We start from the raw sequence: 18,343 nt of genomic DNA on the forward strand, positions 1-18,343 counted from the left end.
GCATTTTTGTATTTCGCCGATGCTCGCTAAGGTTTCCATGTGTGAAAATCTGGGCAATTCAAGAAAGTGATGGGAACAACACAGCAACGGATAGGGCAGGCGAGGGGCTACATGTTGGGCTGCATCTCAAGTCCCCAGGTCCCACTATTAAGCCACAATAGCGGCAAGAGTGCCCCCCCCCCTCCCAACAACTTTAACATCTGAAAAGCCCTCATTAGCAATGCATACCTTAGCTAAGCACCACACTACCTCCAACAAAGCACAATCACTACCTGCATGACACTCCACTGCCACCTCTCCTGGGTTACATGCTGCCCACCCCCCCCCCCCCCCCTGCACGACCCAGTGTCCACAGCGCACACCAAACTGTCCCTGCCCAGCCTTCAGCTGCCCTCATGCCACGCCACACTCATGTCTATTTATAAGTGCGTCTGCCACAGGAAAAGCAGGCACACACTGCAGAGGGTTGGCACGGCTAGGCAGCGACCCTCTTTAAAAGGGGAAGGGCAATAGCCCACAATGCTGTACAGAAGCAATGAGAAATATAATCCTGTGCCTCCTCCATCTGGAGCTGCACACGTGGGCATAGCAATGGGGAACCTATGTGCCACACACTATTCATTCTGTCAAGGTGTCTGCATGCCCCAGTCAGACCAGGCTTTTTAATTCATAGACACAGGCAGGTACAACTCCCTATTGTGAAGTCCCTGTGGACCGACAGCATGGGTGGCTCCCTGGAACCCACCGGCGGTACATAAAAAATATCCCATTGCAGTGCCCATCACAGCTGAGGTAGTAATGTCGTGCTTAATGCAGGTGGGCTTCGGCCCACACTGCATGCCCCAGTCAGACTGGGGTTCTTTAGAAGTGGAAACAGATGCATTTATAATTCCCTGTGGACCCACAGCATGGGTGGGTGCCAGGAAGCCACCGGCGGTACATAAAAATATCCCATTGCATTGCCCAACACAGCGGATGTAACATCAGCTGTAATGCAGGTGGGCTAAAAATTAATTGGATTACACTGTAGGCGAGGGCCCACAAAAATTGCTGTATCAACAGTACTAATGTACCTCAGAAAAATTGGCCATGGCCAACCAAGAGGGCAGGTGAAACCCATTAATCGCTTTGGTTAATGTGGCTTAATTGGTAACTAGGCCAGGAGGCAGCCCAGTTAAAATAAAAATTGGTGGAGGTGAAAGTTTCAACGCTTTAATGAGCATTGAAACGTATAAAAATTGTTTAGAAAAATTATGACTGAGCCTTGTGGGCCTAAGAAAAATTGCCCGTTCGGCGTGATTATGTGAGGTTTCAGGAGGAGGAGCAGGAGGAGGAGGAGGAGGAATATTATACACAGATTGATGAAGCAAAAAGGTCCCTGTTTTTGATGGGGATACAGAACGATGCTTCCATCTGCGGGTGCAGCCTACGTATTGCTTAGGTATCGCTGCTGTCCGCTGGTGGAGAAGAGAAGTCTGGGGAAATCTAGGCTTTGTTCATCTTGATGAGTGTAAGCCCGTTGGCACTGCCGGTTGACAGACGGGTACGCTTATCCGTGATGATTCCCCCAGCCGCACTAAACACCCTTTCTGACAAGACGCTAGCCGCAGGACAAGCAAGCACCTCCAGGGCATACAGCGCGAGTTCAGGCCACGTGTCCAGCTTCGACACCCAGTAGTTGTAGGGGGCAGAGGCGTCACGGAGGACGGTCGTGCGATCGGCTACGTACTCCCTCACCATCCTTTTACAGTGCTCCCGCCGACTCAGCCGTGACTGGGGGAGCGGTGACAGTCTTGCTGGGGAGCCATAAAGCTGTCAAGGGCCTTAAAGAGTGTTGGCCTGCCTGTGCTGTACATGCTGCCTGATCTCTGCGCCTCCCCTGCTACCTGGCCCTCGGAACTGCGCCTTTGGCCACTAGCGCTGTCGTATGGGAATTTTACCATCAGTTTGTCCGCCAGGGTCCTGTGGTATAGCAACACTCTCGAACCCCTTTCCTCTTCGGGTATGAGAGTGGAAAGGTTCTCCTAATACCGTGGGTCGAGCAGTGTGTACACCCAGCAATCCGTAGTGGCCAGAACGCGTGATCCTTCTTCCTCCCTCCTTCCTTCTCCCTCCTTCTTCCTTCTTCCTTCCTTCCTTCCCTCCTCCTCCTTCCTTCCCTCTCTCCTCCTTCCTTCCCTCTCTCCTCCTCCTTCCCTCTCTCCTCCCTCCTTCCCTCTCTCCTCCCTCCTTCCCTCTCTCCTCCCTCCTTCCTCTCACCCTTCCCCCCCCCCTCTCCTTCTCCCCCCCTCTCCCTTCTCCCCCCCCTCTCCCTTCTCCCCCCCCTCTCCCTTCTCCCCCCCCTCTCCCTTCTCCCCCCTCTCCCTTCTCCCCCCTCTCCCTTCTCCCCCCTCTCCCTTCTCCCCCCCTCTCCCTTCTCCCCCCCCCCCTCCCCTTCTCCCCCCCCCTCTCCTTCTCCCCCCCTCCCCCTCTCCCCCCTCTCCCCCCTCTCCTCTCCCCCCCTCTCCCTTCTCCCCCCCTCTCCCTTCTCCCCCCCTCTCCCTTCTCCCCCCCTCTCCCTTCTCCCCCCCCTCTCTTCTCCCCCCTCTCCCTTCTCCCCCCTCTCTTCTCCCCCCCCTCTCTTCTCCCCCCCCACTTCTCCCCCCCTCTCCCTTCTCCCCCCCTCTCTTCTCCCCCCCTCTCCCTTCTCCCCCCCTCTCCCTTCTCCCCCCTCCCTTCTCCCCCCCTCTCCCTTCTCCCCCCTCCCTTCTCCCCCTCCCTTCTCCCCCCCTCTCCCTTCTCCCCCCCTCCCTTCTCCCCCCCTCTCCCTTCTCCCCCCCCCCACCCCCCTCTCCCTTCTCCCCCCCCTCTCCCTTCTCCCCCCCCTCTCCCTTCTTTCCCCCCCTCTCCCTTCTTCCCCCCCCCTCTCCCTTCTCCCCCCCCCTCCCTCTTCTCCCCCCCCCTCTCCCTTCTCCCCCCCCCCTCTCCCTTCTCCCCCCCCCCCCCCCTCTCCCCTCCCCCCCTCTCCCTTCTCCCCCCCCCTCTCCCTTCTCCCCCCCCCTCTCCCTTCTCCCCCCTCTCCCTTCTCCCCCCTCTCCCTTCTCCCCCTCTTCTCCTTAAGCCTCGCCCTTCTCCCCCTCTCTCCCTTCTCCCCCCCCTCTCCCTTCTCCCCCCCCCCTCTCACTTCTCCCCCCCTCTCTCCCTTCTCCCCCCCTCTCTCCCTTCTCCCCCTCTCCCTTCCCCCCCACTCTCCTTCTCCCCCCCCCACACTCCCTTCTCCCCCCCCCCCCACTCTCCCTTCTCCCCCCCCCTCTCCCTTCTCCCCCCCCCCCACTCTCCCTTCTCCCCCCCCCCTCTCCCTTCTCCCCCCCCCCCCCCACTCTCCCTTCTCCCCCCCCCTCTCCCTTCTCCCCCCCCCCCCCTCTCCCTTCTCCCCCCCCCCCCCCCCCTCTCCCTTCTCCCCCCTCTCTCCTTCTCCCCCCCTCTCCTTCTCCCCCCCCCCTCTCCCTTCTCCCCCCCTCTCCCTTCTCCCCCCCCTCTCCCTTCTCCCCCCCCCTCTCTCTTCTCCCCCCCCCTCTCCCTTCTCCCCCCCCTCTCCCTTCTCCCCCCCCTCTCCCTTCTCCCCCCCCCCTCTCCCTTCTCCCCCCCCCTCTCCCTTCTCCCCCCCTCTCTCCCTTCTCCCCCCTCTCTCCCTTCTCCCCCCCTCTCTCCCTTCTCCCCCCCCCACTCTCCCTTCTCCCCCCCCCCCCCCACTCTCCCTTCTCCCCCCCCACTCTCCCTTCTCCCCCCCCCCCCCACTCTCCCTTCTCCCCCCCTCTCCCTTCTCCCCCCTCTCCCTTCTCCCCCCCCCCCTCTCCCTCTCCCCCCCCTCCTCTCCCTCTCCCCCCCTCTCCCTTCTCCCCCCCTCTCCCTTCTCCCCCCCCTCTCCTTCTCCCCCCCTCTCCCTTCTCCCCCCTCTCCCTTCTCCCCCCCCTCTCCCTTCTCCCCCCCCTCTCCCTTCTCCCCCCCCTCTCCCTTCTCCACCCCCTCTCCCTTCTCTACCCCCTCTCCCTTCTCTACCCCCTCTCCCTTCTCTACCCCTCTCCCTTCTCCCCCCCCCTCCCTTCTCCCCCCCCCTCCCTTCTCCCCCCCTCTCCCTTCTCCCCCCCTCTCCCTTCTCCCCCCCTCTCCCTTCTCCCCCCCCCTCTCCCTTCTGCCCCCCTCTCCCTTCTCCCCCCCTCTCCTTCTCCCCCCTCCCTTCTCCCCCCCTCTCCCTTCTCCCCCCCTCTCCCTTCTCCCCCCCTCTCCCTTCTCCCCCCCCCTCGACCCTTCTGCCCCCCCTCGACCCTTCTCCCCCCCCCCCCCCCCTCTCCCTTCTCCCCCCCCTCTCCCTTCTCCCCCCCCCTCTCCTTCTCCCCCCCCCTCTCCCTTCTCCCCCCCTCTCCTTCTCCCCCCCTCTCCCTTCTCCCCCCCTCTCCCTTCTCCCCCCCTCTCCATTCTCTCCCCCCCTCTTCCTTCTCTCCCCCCCTCTCCCTTCTCTCCCCCCCCCCCCTCTCCCTTCTCTCCCCCCCCCTCTCCCTTCTCTCCCCCCCCCCACTCCCTTCCCCCCCCCCTCTCCCTTCTCCCCCCCCCTCTCCCTTCTCCCCCCCCTCTCCCTTCTCCCCCCCTCTCCCTTCTCCCCCCCTCTCCCTTCTCCCCCCCTCTCCCTTCTCCCCCCCCCCCCTCTCCCTTCTCTCCCCCCCTCTCCCTTCTCTCCCCCCCTCTCCCTTCTCCCCCCTCTCCCTTCTCCCCCCCCTCTCCCTTCTCCCCCCCCTCCCTTCTCCACCCCCTCTCCCTTCTCCCCCCCCCTCCCTTCTCCCCCCCCCACCTTCTCCCCCCCCCCCTCCCTTCTCCCCCCCCTCTCCCTTCTCCCCCCCTCTCCCTTCTCCCCCCCCCCCCTCACCTTCTCCCCCCCCCCCCTCTCCCTTCTCCCCCCCCCTCTCCCTTCTCCCCCCCCCCCTCACCCTTCTCCCCCCCCCCTCTCCCTTCTCACCCCTCTCTCCCTTCTCCCCCCCTCTCCTTCTCCCCCCCCCCTCTCCCTTCTCCCCCCCTCTCCCTTCTCCCCCCCTCTCCCTTCTCCCCCCCCCTCTCTCCTCTCCCCCCCCCCCTCTCCCTTCTCCCCCCCTCTCCCTTCTCCCCCCCCCTCTCCTTCTCCCCCCCCCCTCTCCCTTCTCCCCCCCCCCCTCTCCCTTCTCCCCCCCCCCCCTCTCCTTCTCCCCCCCCCTCTCCCTTCTCCCCCCCCCCCCTCTCCCTTCTCCCCCCCCTCTCTCCCTTCTCCCCCCTCTCTCCCTTCTCCCCCCTCTCTCCCCTTCTCCCCCCCCCCACTCTCCCTTCTCCCCCCCCCCCACTCTCCCTTCTCCCCCCCCCACTCTCCCTTCTCCCCCCCCCCCCCCACTCTCCCTTCTCCCCCCCTCTCCCTTCTCCCCCCCTCTCCCTTCTCCCCCCCCCCCCCTCTCCCTTCTCCCCCCCTCTCTCCCTTCTCCCTTCTCCCCCCCTCTCCCTTCTCCCCCCTCTCCCTTCTCCCCCCCTCTCCCTTCTCCCCCCCTCTCCCTTCTCCCCCCCTCTCCCTTCTCCCCCCCCTCTCCCTTCTCCCCCCCCTCTCCCTTCTCCACCCCCTCTCCCTTCTCTACCCCCTCTCCCTTCTCTACCCCTCTCCCTTCTCTACCCCCCTCTCCCTTCTCCCCCCCCCTCCCTTCTCCCCCCCCCTCCCTTCTCCCCCCCCTCTCCCTTCTCCCCCCCTCTCCCTTCTCCCCCCCCCCCCTCTCCCTTCTGCCCCCCTCTCCCTTCTCCCCCCCTCTCCCTTCTCCCCCCTCCCTTCTCCCCCCCTCTCCCTTCTCCCCCCCTCTCCCTTCTCCCCCCCCTCTCCCTTCTCCCCCCCCCTCGACCCTTCTGCCCCCCCTCGACCCTTCTCCCCCCCCCCCCCCCTCTCCCCTTCTCCCCCCCCTCTCCCTTCTCCCCCCCCTCTCCCTTCTCCCCCCCTCTCCCTTCTCCCCCCCTCTCCCTTCTCCCCCCCTCTCCCTTCTCCCCCCCTCTCCCTTCTCCCCCCCTCTCCATTCTCTCCCCCCCTCTTCCTTCTCTCCCCCCCTCTCCCTTCTCTCCCCCCCCCCTCTCCCTTCTCTCCCCCCCCCTCTCCCTTCTCTCCCCCCCCCCCCTCCCTTCTCCCCCCCCCCTCTCCTTCCCCCCTCCCTTCTCCCCCCCTCTCCCTTCTCCCCCCCCCTCTCCCTTCTCCCCCCCCTCTCCCTTCTCCCCCCCCCTCGACCCTTCTGCCCCCCCTCGACCCTTCTCCCCCCCCTCTCCCTTCTCCCCCCCCTCTCCCTTCTCCCCCCCTCTCCCTTCTCCCCCCCCTCACCCTTCTCCCCCCCCACTCCCTTCTCCCCCCCTCTCCCTTCTCCCCCCCACTCCCATCTCCCCCCCACTCCATTCTCTCCCCCCCTCTTCCTTCTCTCCCCCCTCTCCCTTCACCCCCCCCCCTCTCCCATCTCTCCCCCCCCCTCTCCCTTCTCTCCCCCCCCCCCCTCCCTTCCCCCCCCCCCCACTCCCCTTCTCCCCCCCCACTCCCTTCACCCCCCCCTCTCCCTTCTCCCCCCCCTCTCCCTTCTCCCCCCCTCACCCTTCTCCCCCCCCCCTCTCCCTTCTCTCCCCCCCCTCTCCTTCTCTCCCCCCCTCTCCCTTCTCCCCCCTCTCCCTTCTCCACCCCTCTCCCTTCACCCCCCCTCTCCCTTCTCCACCCCCTCACCCTCTCCCCCCCCTCCCTTCTCCCCCCCCCCTCCCTTCTCCCCCCCCCCCTCCTTCACCCCCCCCCCCTCCCTTCTCCCCCCCCCCAACCCTTCTCCCCCCCTCTCCCTTCTCCCCCCCCCCTCTCCCTTCTCCCCCCCCTCTCCCTTCTCCCCCCCCTCTCCCTTCTCCCCCCCCCTCGACCCTTCTCCCCCCCCTCTCCCTTCTCCCCCCCCTCTCCCTTCTCCCCCCCCTCTCCCTTCTCCCCCCCCCTCTCCTTCTCCCCCCTCTCCCTTCCCCCCCCCTCTCCATTCTCACCCCCCCTCTCCCTTCTCACCCCCCCCTCTCCCTTCTCTCCCCCCCCCCCTCTCCCTTCTCCCCCCCCCCCCCTCTCCCTCTCTCCCCCCCCTCTCCCTTCTCTCCCCCCCTCACCCTTCACTCCCCCCCCTCACCCTTCTCTCCCCCCCCCCTCTCCCTTCTCTCCCCCCCGCCCCCCCTCTCCCCTCGCTCCCCCACCCCCCCCCCCCCCCTCGCCCTCTCTCCCCCCCTCTCCCTTCTCTCCCCCCCTCTCCCTTCTCTCCCCCCCCTCTCCCTTCTCTCCCCCCCCCCTCCCTTCTCTCCCCCCCCCCTCTCCCTTCTCTCCCCCCCCCCTCCCTTCTCCCCCCCCCTCCCTTCTCTCCCCCCCCCCCCCCCCTCTCCCCTCCCTTCTCTCCCCCCCCCTCTCCCATCTCTCCCCCCCCCCTCTCCCTTCTCTCCCCCCCCCCTCTCCTTCTCTCCCCCCCCTCTCCCTTCTCCCCCCCCTCTCCCTTCTCTCCCCCCCCCCCTCTCCCTTCTCTCCCCCCCCTCTCCCTTCCTCTTCCTCTTCCTCCCTTCTCCCCCCCTCTCCCTTCCTCTTTTCTCTTTCCTCTCCCTCCTCCCCCCTCTCCCTTCCTCTTTCCTCTTTCCTCTCCCTCCTCCCCCCCTCTCCTTCCTCTTTCCTCTTTCCTCTCCCTCCTCCCCCCCTCTCCCTTCCTCTTTCCTCTTTCCTCTCCCTCCTCCCCCCCTCTCCCTTCCTCTTTCCTCTTTCCTCTCCCTCCTCCCCCCCTCTCCCTTCCTCTTTCCTCTTTCCTCTCCCTCCTCCCCCCTCTCCCTTCCTCTTTCCTCTTTCCTCTCCCTCCTCCCCCCCTCTCCCTTCCTCTTTCCTCTTACCTCTCCCTCCTCCCCCCCTCTCCCTTCCTCTTTCCTCTTTCCTCTCCCTCCACCCCCCTCTCCCTTCCTCTTTCCTCTCCCTCCTCCCCCTTTCCTCTCTCTTCCTCTCTTCTCTCTTCCTCTCTTCTCCTCTCCCCCTCTTCTCCTCTCCCCTCTTCTCCTCTCCCCCTCTTCTCCCCTCCTCTCCCCCTCTTCTCCCCTCCTCTCCCCCTCTTCTCCCTTCCTCTCGCCGTCTTCTCCCTTCCTCTCGCCCTCTTCTCCTTCCTCTCGCCCTCTTCTCCCTTCCTCTCGCCCTCTTCTCCCTTCCTCTCGCCCTCTTCTCCCTTCCTCTCGCCTCTCTCTCCTCTCCCCCTCTTCTCCTTCCTCTTTCCCTCTTCTCCCTTCCTCTTTCCTCTTTCCTCTCCCCCCTTCCTCTTTCCTCTTTCCTCTCCCCCCCTTCCTCTTTCTCTTTCCTCTCCCCCTCTCCCCCCCTTCCTCTTTCCTCTTTCCTCTCCCCCTCTCCCCCCCTTCCTCTTTCCTCTCCCCCTCTCCCCCTCTCCCCCCCTTCCTCTTTCCTCTCCCCCTCTCCCCCCCCCTCTCCCTTCCTCTTTCCTCTCCCTCTCTCCCCCCCTTCCTCTTTCCTCTTTCCTCTCCCCCTCTCCCCCCTTCCTCTTTCCTCTCCCCCTCTCCCCCCCTTCCTCTTTCCTCTCCCCCTCTCCCCCCCCTTCCTCTTTCCTCTCCCCCTCTCCCCCTCTCCCCCCCTTCCTCTTTCCTCTCCCCCTCTCCCCCTCTCCCCCCCTTCCTCTTTCCTCTCCCCCTCTCCCCCCCTCTCCCTTCCTCTTTCCTCTCCCCCTCTCCCCCCCTCTCCCCCCCTCTCCCTTCCTCTTTCCTCTCCCCCTCTCCCCCCCTCTCCCTTCCTCTTTCCTCTCCCCCTCTCCCCCCCTCTCCCTTCCTCTTTCCTCTCCCCCTCTCCCCCCCCCTCTCCCTTCCTTTTTCCTCTCCCCCTCTCCCCCCCCCCCTCTCCCTTCCTCTTTCCTCTCCCCCTCTCCCCCCCCTCTCCCTTCCTCTTTTCTCTCCCCCTCTCCCCCCCCCCTCTCCCTTCCTCTTTCCTCTCCCCCTCTCCCCCCCTCTCCCTTCCTCTTTCCTCTCCCCCTCTCCCCCCCCTCTCCCTTCCTTTTTCCTCTCCCCCTCTCCCCCCCTCTCCCTTCCTTTTTCCTCTCCCCCTCTCCCCCCCCTCTCCCTTCCTTTTTCCTCTCCCCCTCTCCCCCCCCCCTCTCCCTTCCTCTTTCCTCTCCCCCTCTCCCCCCCCCTCTCCCTTCCTCTTTCTCTCCCCCTCTCCCCCCCTCTCCCTTCCTCTTTCCTCTCCCCCTCTCCCCCCCTCCCTTCCTCTTTCCTCTCCCCCTCTCCCCCCCCCCCTCTCCCTTCCTCTTTCCTCTCCCCCTCTCCCCCCCCCCTCTCCTTCCTCTTTCCTCTCCCCCTCTCCCCCCCCTCTCCCTTCCTCTTTCCTCTCCCCCTCTCCCCCCCCCCTCTCCCTTCCTCTTTCCTCTCCCCCTCTCCTCCCCCCCCTCTCCCTTCCTCTCCCCCTCTCCCCCTCTCCCCCCCCTCTCCCTTCCTCTTTCCTCTCCCTCTCTCCCTCTCTTCTCCCTCCTCGAGACGTGGTCGTGCAGGGCTGGGCCGGTAGAGCGGGGCTGCCGCCGCCATCATACTTTTGAAGGACTCCGTTTCCACAACCCTATACAGCAGCATCTCCAGGCTGATAAATGTTGCTATGTGCACGTTTAACGCTTGAGTGTGCGGATGCATGGCGGCGTACTTGCGCTTGCGCTCAAACACTTGCGCTAGCGACGGCTGGACGGTGCGCTGAGAGACATTGGTGGATGGGGCCGAGGACAGCGGAGGTGAGGGAACTTTGCAATGGTTGGGCATCAGTCACGATAAACTCCTTTGGTGGGAGAGGAACCACTGCTGCCCAATCTGAGCAGGGGCCCGAGAACAGTACCTGGGAGTCTGCCCGCTCCTCAGAATGTCTCATTTTCATGGAGTGAGGAGGCTTGGAGGAAGGAGGAGCAGCAGCCAGAGGATTCTGAGTTGCAGCAGTGGACGGCGCAGAACTCTGGCTGGATGATAGGTTGCTGGAAGCACTTTCTGCCATCCACGACAGGACCTGCTCACACTGCTCATTTTCTAATAAGGGTCTACCGCGTGGACCCATTAAATGTGCTATGAATGTGGGGACGCCAGAAACGTGCCTCTCTCCTAATCCCGCAGCAGTCGGCTGCGATACACCAGGATCAGGAGCTCGGCCTGTGCCCACACCCGGACTAGGGCCTCCGCGTCCTCGGCCGTGCCCACGTCCTCTAGGCCTACCCCTACCCCTCAGCATGCTGTATTACCAGGAATGCAGAAACACAACACTGTAATTAAATGTGCTACTTATTGGCCTGTGGTTTGAGGCTGAGTTCGCTTACGGAACGCCGGGAAATAATTTGGCGCAAGCCTGCTGTAACACTTAGCTGGCTGCGTATTTATTTGGAGAAATTTTACCCCCAGCAGACACGGACCCACAACACTGAGCACAGTGACAGGCAGGCCAAATAGATTTTTTTCAAATCTTTTTTTGCAAAAGGACCACTGCGTGTATTCAATCTATATATGTCTTCTGGCCCTGCCTATGCAATTCTGTCCCTGATGTGTGTGTCACGGAACTGCAGTGTTGCACTGTCTGTTATTAAGTGCAACAGAGCGGTGATTTCAGAGGTAGGAAATAATTTTGCGCAAGCCTGCTGTTACACTTAGCTGGCTGCGTATTTTTTTGGAGAACTACAACCCACAGCAGACACAGACCCAGAACACTGAGCAGAGTGACAGGCAGGCCAAAAATTTGTTTTTCAAAGATTTTTTTGCAAAAGGACCACTGCATATATTCAATCTATAAGATGTCTTCTGGCCCTGCCTATGCAATTCTGTCCCTGTAGTATTACTGCAGGGCGCAATGCTCTGCACGGCCGATATAGCAAAAAAAGAAATTGTGCAACATTGCTAGAAGCAGCCTCCACAGTACTGCACACTGTTAGATGTGGCCCTAAGAAGGACCGTTGGGGTTCTTGAAGCCTACACTAACTCCTAACGCTCTCCCTACAGCAGCTCCAACACTATACCACTGTCCCTCAGCTATCTCACAACGCATCTGAGGCGAGCCGTGGGAGGGGCCGATTTTTATACTCGGGTGACACCTGATCTCGCCAGCCACTCGCAGCAGGGGGGTGGTATAGGGCTTGAACGTCGCAGGGGGAAGTTGTAATGCCTTCCCTGTCTTTCAATTGGCCAGAAAAGCGCGCTAACGTCTCAGAGAGGAAACTGAAAGTAACCAGAACACCGCGTGGTACTCGTTACGAGTAACGAGCATCTCGAACACGCTAATACTCGAACGAGTATCAAGCTCGGACGAGTACGTTCGCTCATCTCTAGCTATAAACTCTAATGTTGCCCTTTAATTTTCCACTCTGTTATCTGACAGCTCCTAGTATAGTCCTACAATATTATCCCCTATAGAGGACCATGAAGCATCTTTGCCATTGCAAGCTGTCAAGAGGTTCTCGCATGGTCCTGCCTATGTCCCCCTCCCCATTGTGTACTTCGGTGACGTGCGGCGGTCGCCAGCACGTTCCACAGCTTTGTGTTGTCACTGGTGTGTCTATGTAAAGCGGGCTGTGCATGATGTAATATTAAAAGGGGTTGCGGTGTGACCTGCTTAGTCACTGGATATCAGCACTATCGACTAGCAGTATGTATGGTGGAAGGGGATTCCCACCTACATCTATCTCCTGATAGCCCAGAAGGTAACATTAGAGAGGACCGACCTACAGATGTAACGTGAATAAACTCCCCTCGTATCCAGAAAACGCAGACTTTACACGGAACGATTCATTCAGAAAGTGGAAACTGAACGGTAATCGTTCAATTTAAACACCAGCTAACGACTGAGTGAGAACCGTGCGCTTCTTGTTTGTCGTGGAGTTTATCGCTGATTATTCGCTGTTTCGCATAGGAATGACCAAGAACTGCACAACTCGCAATGGGAAAATGCTAATCGCTTGACTCTCGTTCACCCTAGAAGAGCAGTCCGACTCTCCTGGAGGCCAGAGATTGAAAAATCCCCATCTCCAGAAAGCGCTGCCTGTGATTGGTCACAGCGCTCAGCCAAATCAGAGGCAGCGCCCAGCTGTCATTGACTGAGCATCACAGGCAGTGCTTTCTGGAGGTGGGGATGAAGGAATTCCCTGCCATAGTTGTCACAGCTGTGGCAGAAGTCCAGGATGTACTCCCTTCGTCTTCAAAGGGGCTGCCGCTGGCCCCATCGATAACAATGAGCGATATCGCAGATTTTTCTTAGCGCTGAAAGCCTTGAGTGAAGACATGGCAAATGAGAATGAAACCACTGAAAATCATTGGTTTCATAATCATGCGTTTTCACTCACTCTCTCATCGCAGGAAAACCTATCGCTAGTGGGTAGGCGCCCTAAAGTTACGTTTGCACATGGTGGACATTGGGGAAAGTCTGCAGCAAATCCGCTATGTGTGAACATGTCCTTGAAGGGGTTGTAGCCTATTGGTGAAAGCCCTTCTGCGTGCAGTAACATAACATAATGGTGATATACTTGAGCACTGAGGTCCCGTTAACCAGAAGGGACTGCAGACTATAATGTCCTGCATGCAGGTTTTTTTTTTACCAATAAGCTACCACTCGGACAACCCATTTAAGGTACTCCGACTATTGTTCCTGTGATTTACACAAGAGCCATAACTGTTCTGTGACTGGGGGCCGGCGATGGCACCCATCCGCCTCCATTCACAGCAAACAGGCAGCTCCTAGTTGAACGACTGCCTGCTTACATGGGCCGATGGCTCTGACAAGTGGGAGATTACTTCTAAGTGCCCTGTCAGTGGCTGCGTGTATACGGGGTGACTAGCCCCTAAATTTGCTGTTTTCAGTGAGAATTTGGCGAATGTTACCCCAGACTTTACATGGCCTCACGATTGGGTATGAAAGATCACCTAATTATTATTTTTTTTCTAATATAGATACTAATTAACTGCTAAAAAGGCAAGCGCTTGTTCATCTTCTGATCGGCTCTTGTATACAAGCATTAAAATGCTCACCGGTCAGTTGCACGTCTCCCTGTATGACCAGCGATGGCTTTATGGGATGATCATATGTCTCCATACTACAGATATTCTGCTCATGTGAACCCCAAAAAGACTATCAGACATGTACATTGTTAGTCAGTGCTCATGGCCCTGATGATCGGCCCGTGTAGGCTACTTGTATACGGATGTTTTTTCCATCTGCTTTTTGAACAGAAAAGTCTGTCCAGAAGTGGGACCCATTCATATGAATGGCTGCATGTACACAATATCTTTATTTTTAAAATCGGAATGATGGTCCGTGTTACAAAAAAATTGCAGCATGTCCTTACCCTATCACGTCAACAGACCATGTGGCCCATAACCAATCACAGTGAAGCTTTAATTCTTTTCAGAGCAGGTATGGACTCGCATCTACCCTGTGACTGGTTACGGTGGGCAACAAGGTCACTTTTGATAAATGAGTTATGGATTCCTGGTGCTTGTGAAATACGCTGCTGTCATAAACGGCTGGCTACTTGGTTAATCTGAACTTGGAGATTTGTCCAAGGTCCTGACAAGTCAAAGTTTAACTTCTAGTGTGACACTGGTAACTGATTACATGAGCCTCATCCAGCAAGACAACTCAAGGTTATCTCAACATGATAGTTCCTTCAATGAAGAAAACCACCCTTGTGATCTGCTCTTCCCCGCAGGCCTGGATGTTGAGACTCTTGCAATCTGCTGATGCTGATGCTCAAAGTTTCACCCTGCAACATACATTTTGTCACATTGTCCCCATTCAGATGAATATTCAGGGTCGGGTCAGATCAGGAGCCTTTTTTTTTTTTCTCTTCATCAGCAGCTCTGGCTAGTACAAGGGTCAGTCTCCCCCCCCCCCCTTAAGAGATTCCCCACCCCATTTACGTGTCATAAGAAAAGTGTTGTGGTTTTTTTTTTTTTTCCATAAATCCTGCCTCCACAAAACAATGGCTGTGATTGGTTGTCGAGTGCTGATCAACCAAGCAATGAAGTGCTTGATGAAGCAATGCGATGACTGTGATTGGTGCATTGGGTGGCCGAGCAGCGGTCAAAGAATTAATCAGCCATCGCTTTGTGGAGGTGGGATTTATGAATTAGTCAATGCTGCAGCTCAGCAGCGCTCGAGAACCGATTGGAGCCATTGCTTCCTGGAGGTGGGACTTATGAATCGCATAACCAGGAAGTGATCTTTCACGGGTAGACGAGGACTGCAAGAAGCGCGTCGAAGCTCCGGAGAGCCTTGGAAGGGACCTGGACTGAGCCTACTAGGTAAGTATAAGACTACTTCACCTGAAAATAAGACCTAGCGCCTCTTTTGTGGCAAAAATTAATATACAACAGGATCTCATTGTCGGGGAAATATGGTAGCTGGTACCCTGTGCAAGCATATGGGTTGTACATGGATCATACTGGTAGAGGGATGTCCTCTGCATGGACGAGACCCCTCTAATAACGAGGGTATATGCACATGGGTGTGGTTGTATGACACCTGTCATTAAGTTTATACCGCTTGTTGAACAAACTCTCTGACTATAAAATGCTGATTGCTCACCACTCTAGGCTGAATTACCAAAGTGGAAATGATCATGACTGTCATAACTACACCCTGCAGTAAAGCCTAATATCACAACTTAGTTGGACAGTAACTTTATCACTGCACTTTTATTTGCAGCATCAAAGGGGTTTAACCAAAAAGAAGGCGTCACCCCCACTCATTCCTTGCAATGGAAGGTGACTGTACGGTCATCGCTCTGCGGACAGGTTGGGGTCTGGTCAATGGAACCCTAACAAATGTGGAAAACCTGTAGCCAGTGATAAAGAATTACAGATCATCGCTCTATCTAGAAGAGTTGTCTCATCAGGCAAGCCCTTGTAGAATGCAACTTTAGGGGAGATCACATGATTGGCAACCCCAATGAGCAGCTAAATTTTGGGAGCAGCACCTGCAGAGGAAAAACTGCATTACCTAACCATTCACATGAATGACTATTTGTAATGAGTGTCTTTAATCTGCCATTGTGGGAGCTGCACAAACAGGTCTCCATTTTTGGTTTATAGATATGGAGGGGGCTGAATAGAGTCTATGAACAAAGTCCGGCTCCATGAGGCTGCCCATTTAATGTCTCAGGCCTAGTAGCTGTCAGGTTCAGCAAATGTAGATCCACTGTGCCATACATTATTTATTAGTAAGGCCAAATCCTGAGTTGATACTTGAGGAAACCTAGTCTTCACCTCTTTAACCCCACTGGTTGGGATCTGGGTTTTGCTGTGGGGTCCTCAGGCCGTTCTTACTGGGACCACTTTCAGAATGTGGCAGCTGGTGCTGCTATAGATCAAGGTGCAGGACCTGAGGGTGTGAGCAGTACTGTAGTCAGACAGTCCAGGTTGAGGCAGGCAGCGTAACTTCAGAATCGGGAACAAGCCGGAGGTCAGGACACACAGAATGGGTTCCGCATGGTACAACTGGCCAAAAGTTGAGGCAGGCAGCACACAGGGGCCAATACAACAAGCCAAAAGATAAAAAAAGTCAGGGACCTCTCATAGAAGGATGTCTGTTATATCCAAGAGTACCATATGATTGGCAGGGGAAGAGTTTACAAGATGCTTGTGCATATTTGCACATGCCCTCCAGACCGCTGTTAAAGGCCAGCCAGATGCCAGTTGTCTGCTGAAGGAGAACATGCACCACGACCACAAAGAAAAGTAAGCTGGTGGCTGCGGCCGCAAACTGTGATGGTAGCCCGATCTGTAGTGGAAATGCCTAAAGTATAACAGTATGTGAATTTCATATAAAGCATACACCAATAGGAATACTTGTTTTCATGGACTTCATTTTTTTATTTCCTTTGTTTAGGGTTACGATTACAGCCGCAGTGGAAACCCAACGAGAAACTGTCTAGAGAAGGCCGTTGCCGTTCTTGATGGCGCCAAATACTGTAAGAGTCCAGATATTGATGGGCCAATACCTTTTTGTAGCTCACATAACTTGTCTGTCACAGATGATAGTTGTAGAAGTCTAAGTCTCAATATCATGAGATAATACATAAAATATTGGCAGCAACCCAATGACTGAAGTGAGGCGTTAGCATTTTAAGGGTTTATGGTCTATCATGTGGCGATGTCAGACTTGACCCACCATTGTAACCTGCCACAAAGCATTAGTAGCCCCTCTTGGTCTGTTTCTCTGCACCTGGATGAGCAACAAAAAGGAAGCAGAGGTGGATGTTTAAATCAGAAGACGTGGTGGCGGCCTGATGACATGGGTGCTGGCGTCACCTCTGCACTAGGTAGCCATGCTGCCTGAAGTTGCTCCCTGGACCTTCGGGCCACCTCGGCCATCAGGAGAGCAGGGTCTGCAGCAAGTGCTGCCTCTTGCATTAACCTTAATTCAGCTGCAGTGGGTCTGGGCATCTGCCCAGGTGCTGACGCCAGCTCTGCCTGACCACCGGGGCCCATCTGGGATTTCTCCCTGTAGAACCTATGGCCAATTCTTCTTGGCAGCCGTTAGCATTTCTGCCTTTGCTGTTATTCTAGACCTGTCCTTGTATGAATACTACCTCTTGTAAGGCAATGATTGCAGCTTCCACTGGTTATTTTAGTTTGTCTTCAGTGTAGTTTAGCTTAAAAGGACAAACTACTGCAAGGCTTCTCCCCTTTTATGCATAGGACAATAAGCAGTCCTCTTATCACAGAAGGTTCCTAAATGTCCACATGAAGTGAGATGGGCTCCATAAATGCACCAAACAGACTGCAACCCCAATAAAGTCAATGTCACCCCAGAAAGGAAACCTGTATAATAAACCGCACCTCTAAGACGGTTTTCACACGGCCGAGAAAACCCCACGAGATTTGTGCACCGCGAGACGCACGAATATGAACTCCATTCTTTTGAATGCACTGAAGTAAATGCAGCTCTGCCGGAGACAGAATATCAAGGCCGCTTTCAAATGGGCAAAAAAGTCGTGCAATTTATTTTTTTTTCCTCACGATGCGACGGCTCTTCAAATTGCATGTATGTGAAGCCCCTGCCTTCCAATGGGTTCCTTCACATTAGCGATATTTTGTAGCCTGCTACATTGTGAGGAAAAAAAATTATGGCACGCTGAATATTGCTGCAATTTGCGCTGTTTTGTAGCTCATGTTTCCCTATGCAGCCTTCCTTTGCGTTGCATCACATGAAAACGCGGTTTTCGTGTGAATCCAGCCTTAGGGTGCCCTTCCACTTGCGCTTTAACAATGTAATATTGCTGCGTTTTTTTTTTAACGCAAATGTCAATGGGATTTTCTAATGTTAAAAACGCATCGCAGAAACTTGCAATTTTAGTGTGATGTGATTTTTTTATTTTTTTTATTAAACATTAGAAAGTCCCATTAGCAATCGTGTTAAAAGAAACGCAGCAATATTGCAGCGTTTAAAAAACAAAAACAAAAAAAAAAAGCAAGTGGAAAGGCACCCTAAGGGTTATTTCTCTTAAAGTGGCTAACATGTGCTGTCTGCTTTGCTGCACTTCTTTTCTGGTACATTTTTCTGTAGTCTTCACCAGTGCCTCTTGGTCAGGGATTCAAAAACTCCACCTCCAGGAAGCACTGGCTCTGATTGGTTCATCAAGTGCTGCAGTGACTGGCTGAGCTGTGGTGCTTGAGAACCAATCTGACAGCCCTTCCTGGAGGCGGGGTTTTTGAACCCCCTTGACCAGGAAGCGCTGGAGAAAAACTACAAGCAAGTGCCGGGGACCTGGGAGAAGTGCTGCGGAGGTGTGTGTGTGTGTGTTCTACAAGAAAACGCTTTGCTATCACACAGATACAATGTTGCCCGTGTAAGAGCCCGAAAGCAGCTGAGCTATAGGGAGCCACACAACTATTCGGTCAATCATGGCCCACCTGCCGTTTGCCCTACCTACAGATATTGTACCTTTCTACAAGGCGAGACATGCGTTGCCATTTGTCCACCAGACTCGCACGTCCTGCCCTGTATGGTGACTGGTTGAAATGCACCCCTCCCTCCACAAGAGCAGACCTGCATTAACGAGGTCCCGACACACAATACTGGGTATAGCATGTACAGCCGGCCTGAACACATATGAGAAGGACCTGTATACAGAGATTAATATGCTGCAGACAAGTATCAAAGCGGGTGCAGAGGAGCTCCAAGCAATGTCAGATACAGACCATATACGGGGTCTATATTCTCACATAAATCATATTACATGTGGCATATAATATATCTCTGGTTTCCAAACGAAAAGGCCACGAGGGGACAACCGGTGCAGCATAAAAAAAAGGAAGTTATGTTTGTGAT

General features: G+C 56.7%; 1 protein-coding gene across 1 annotated transcript in view; it reads left to right on the forward strand.

Annotated features, from left to right (window-relative positions):
* LOC136621918 (cystathionine gamma-lyase-like) overlaps positions 1-18,343 on the forward strand; it is a 44,607-nt gene that overhangs the window by 8,366 nt on the left and 17,898 nt on the right. Inside the window, exon 2 of the mRNA XM_066597778.1 lies at positions 15,899-15,980. Within this exon, the coding sequence (XP_066453875.1) occupies positions 15,899-15,980 (82 nt within the window). The remainder of the gene's footprint in view (positions 1-15,898; positions 15,981-18,343) is intronic.

This window comes from Eleutherodactylus coqui, chromosome 3 (assembly GCF_035609145.1).
Source record: "Eleutherodactylus coqui strain aEleCoq1 chromosome 3, aEleCoq1.hap1, whole genome shotgun sequence".
In the NCBI taxonomy this organism is placed as follows: Eukaryota; Metazoa; Chordata; class Amphibia; order Anura; family Eleutherodactylidae; genus Eleutherodactylus; species Eleutherodactylus coqui.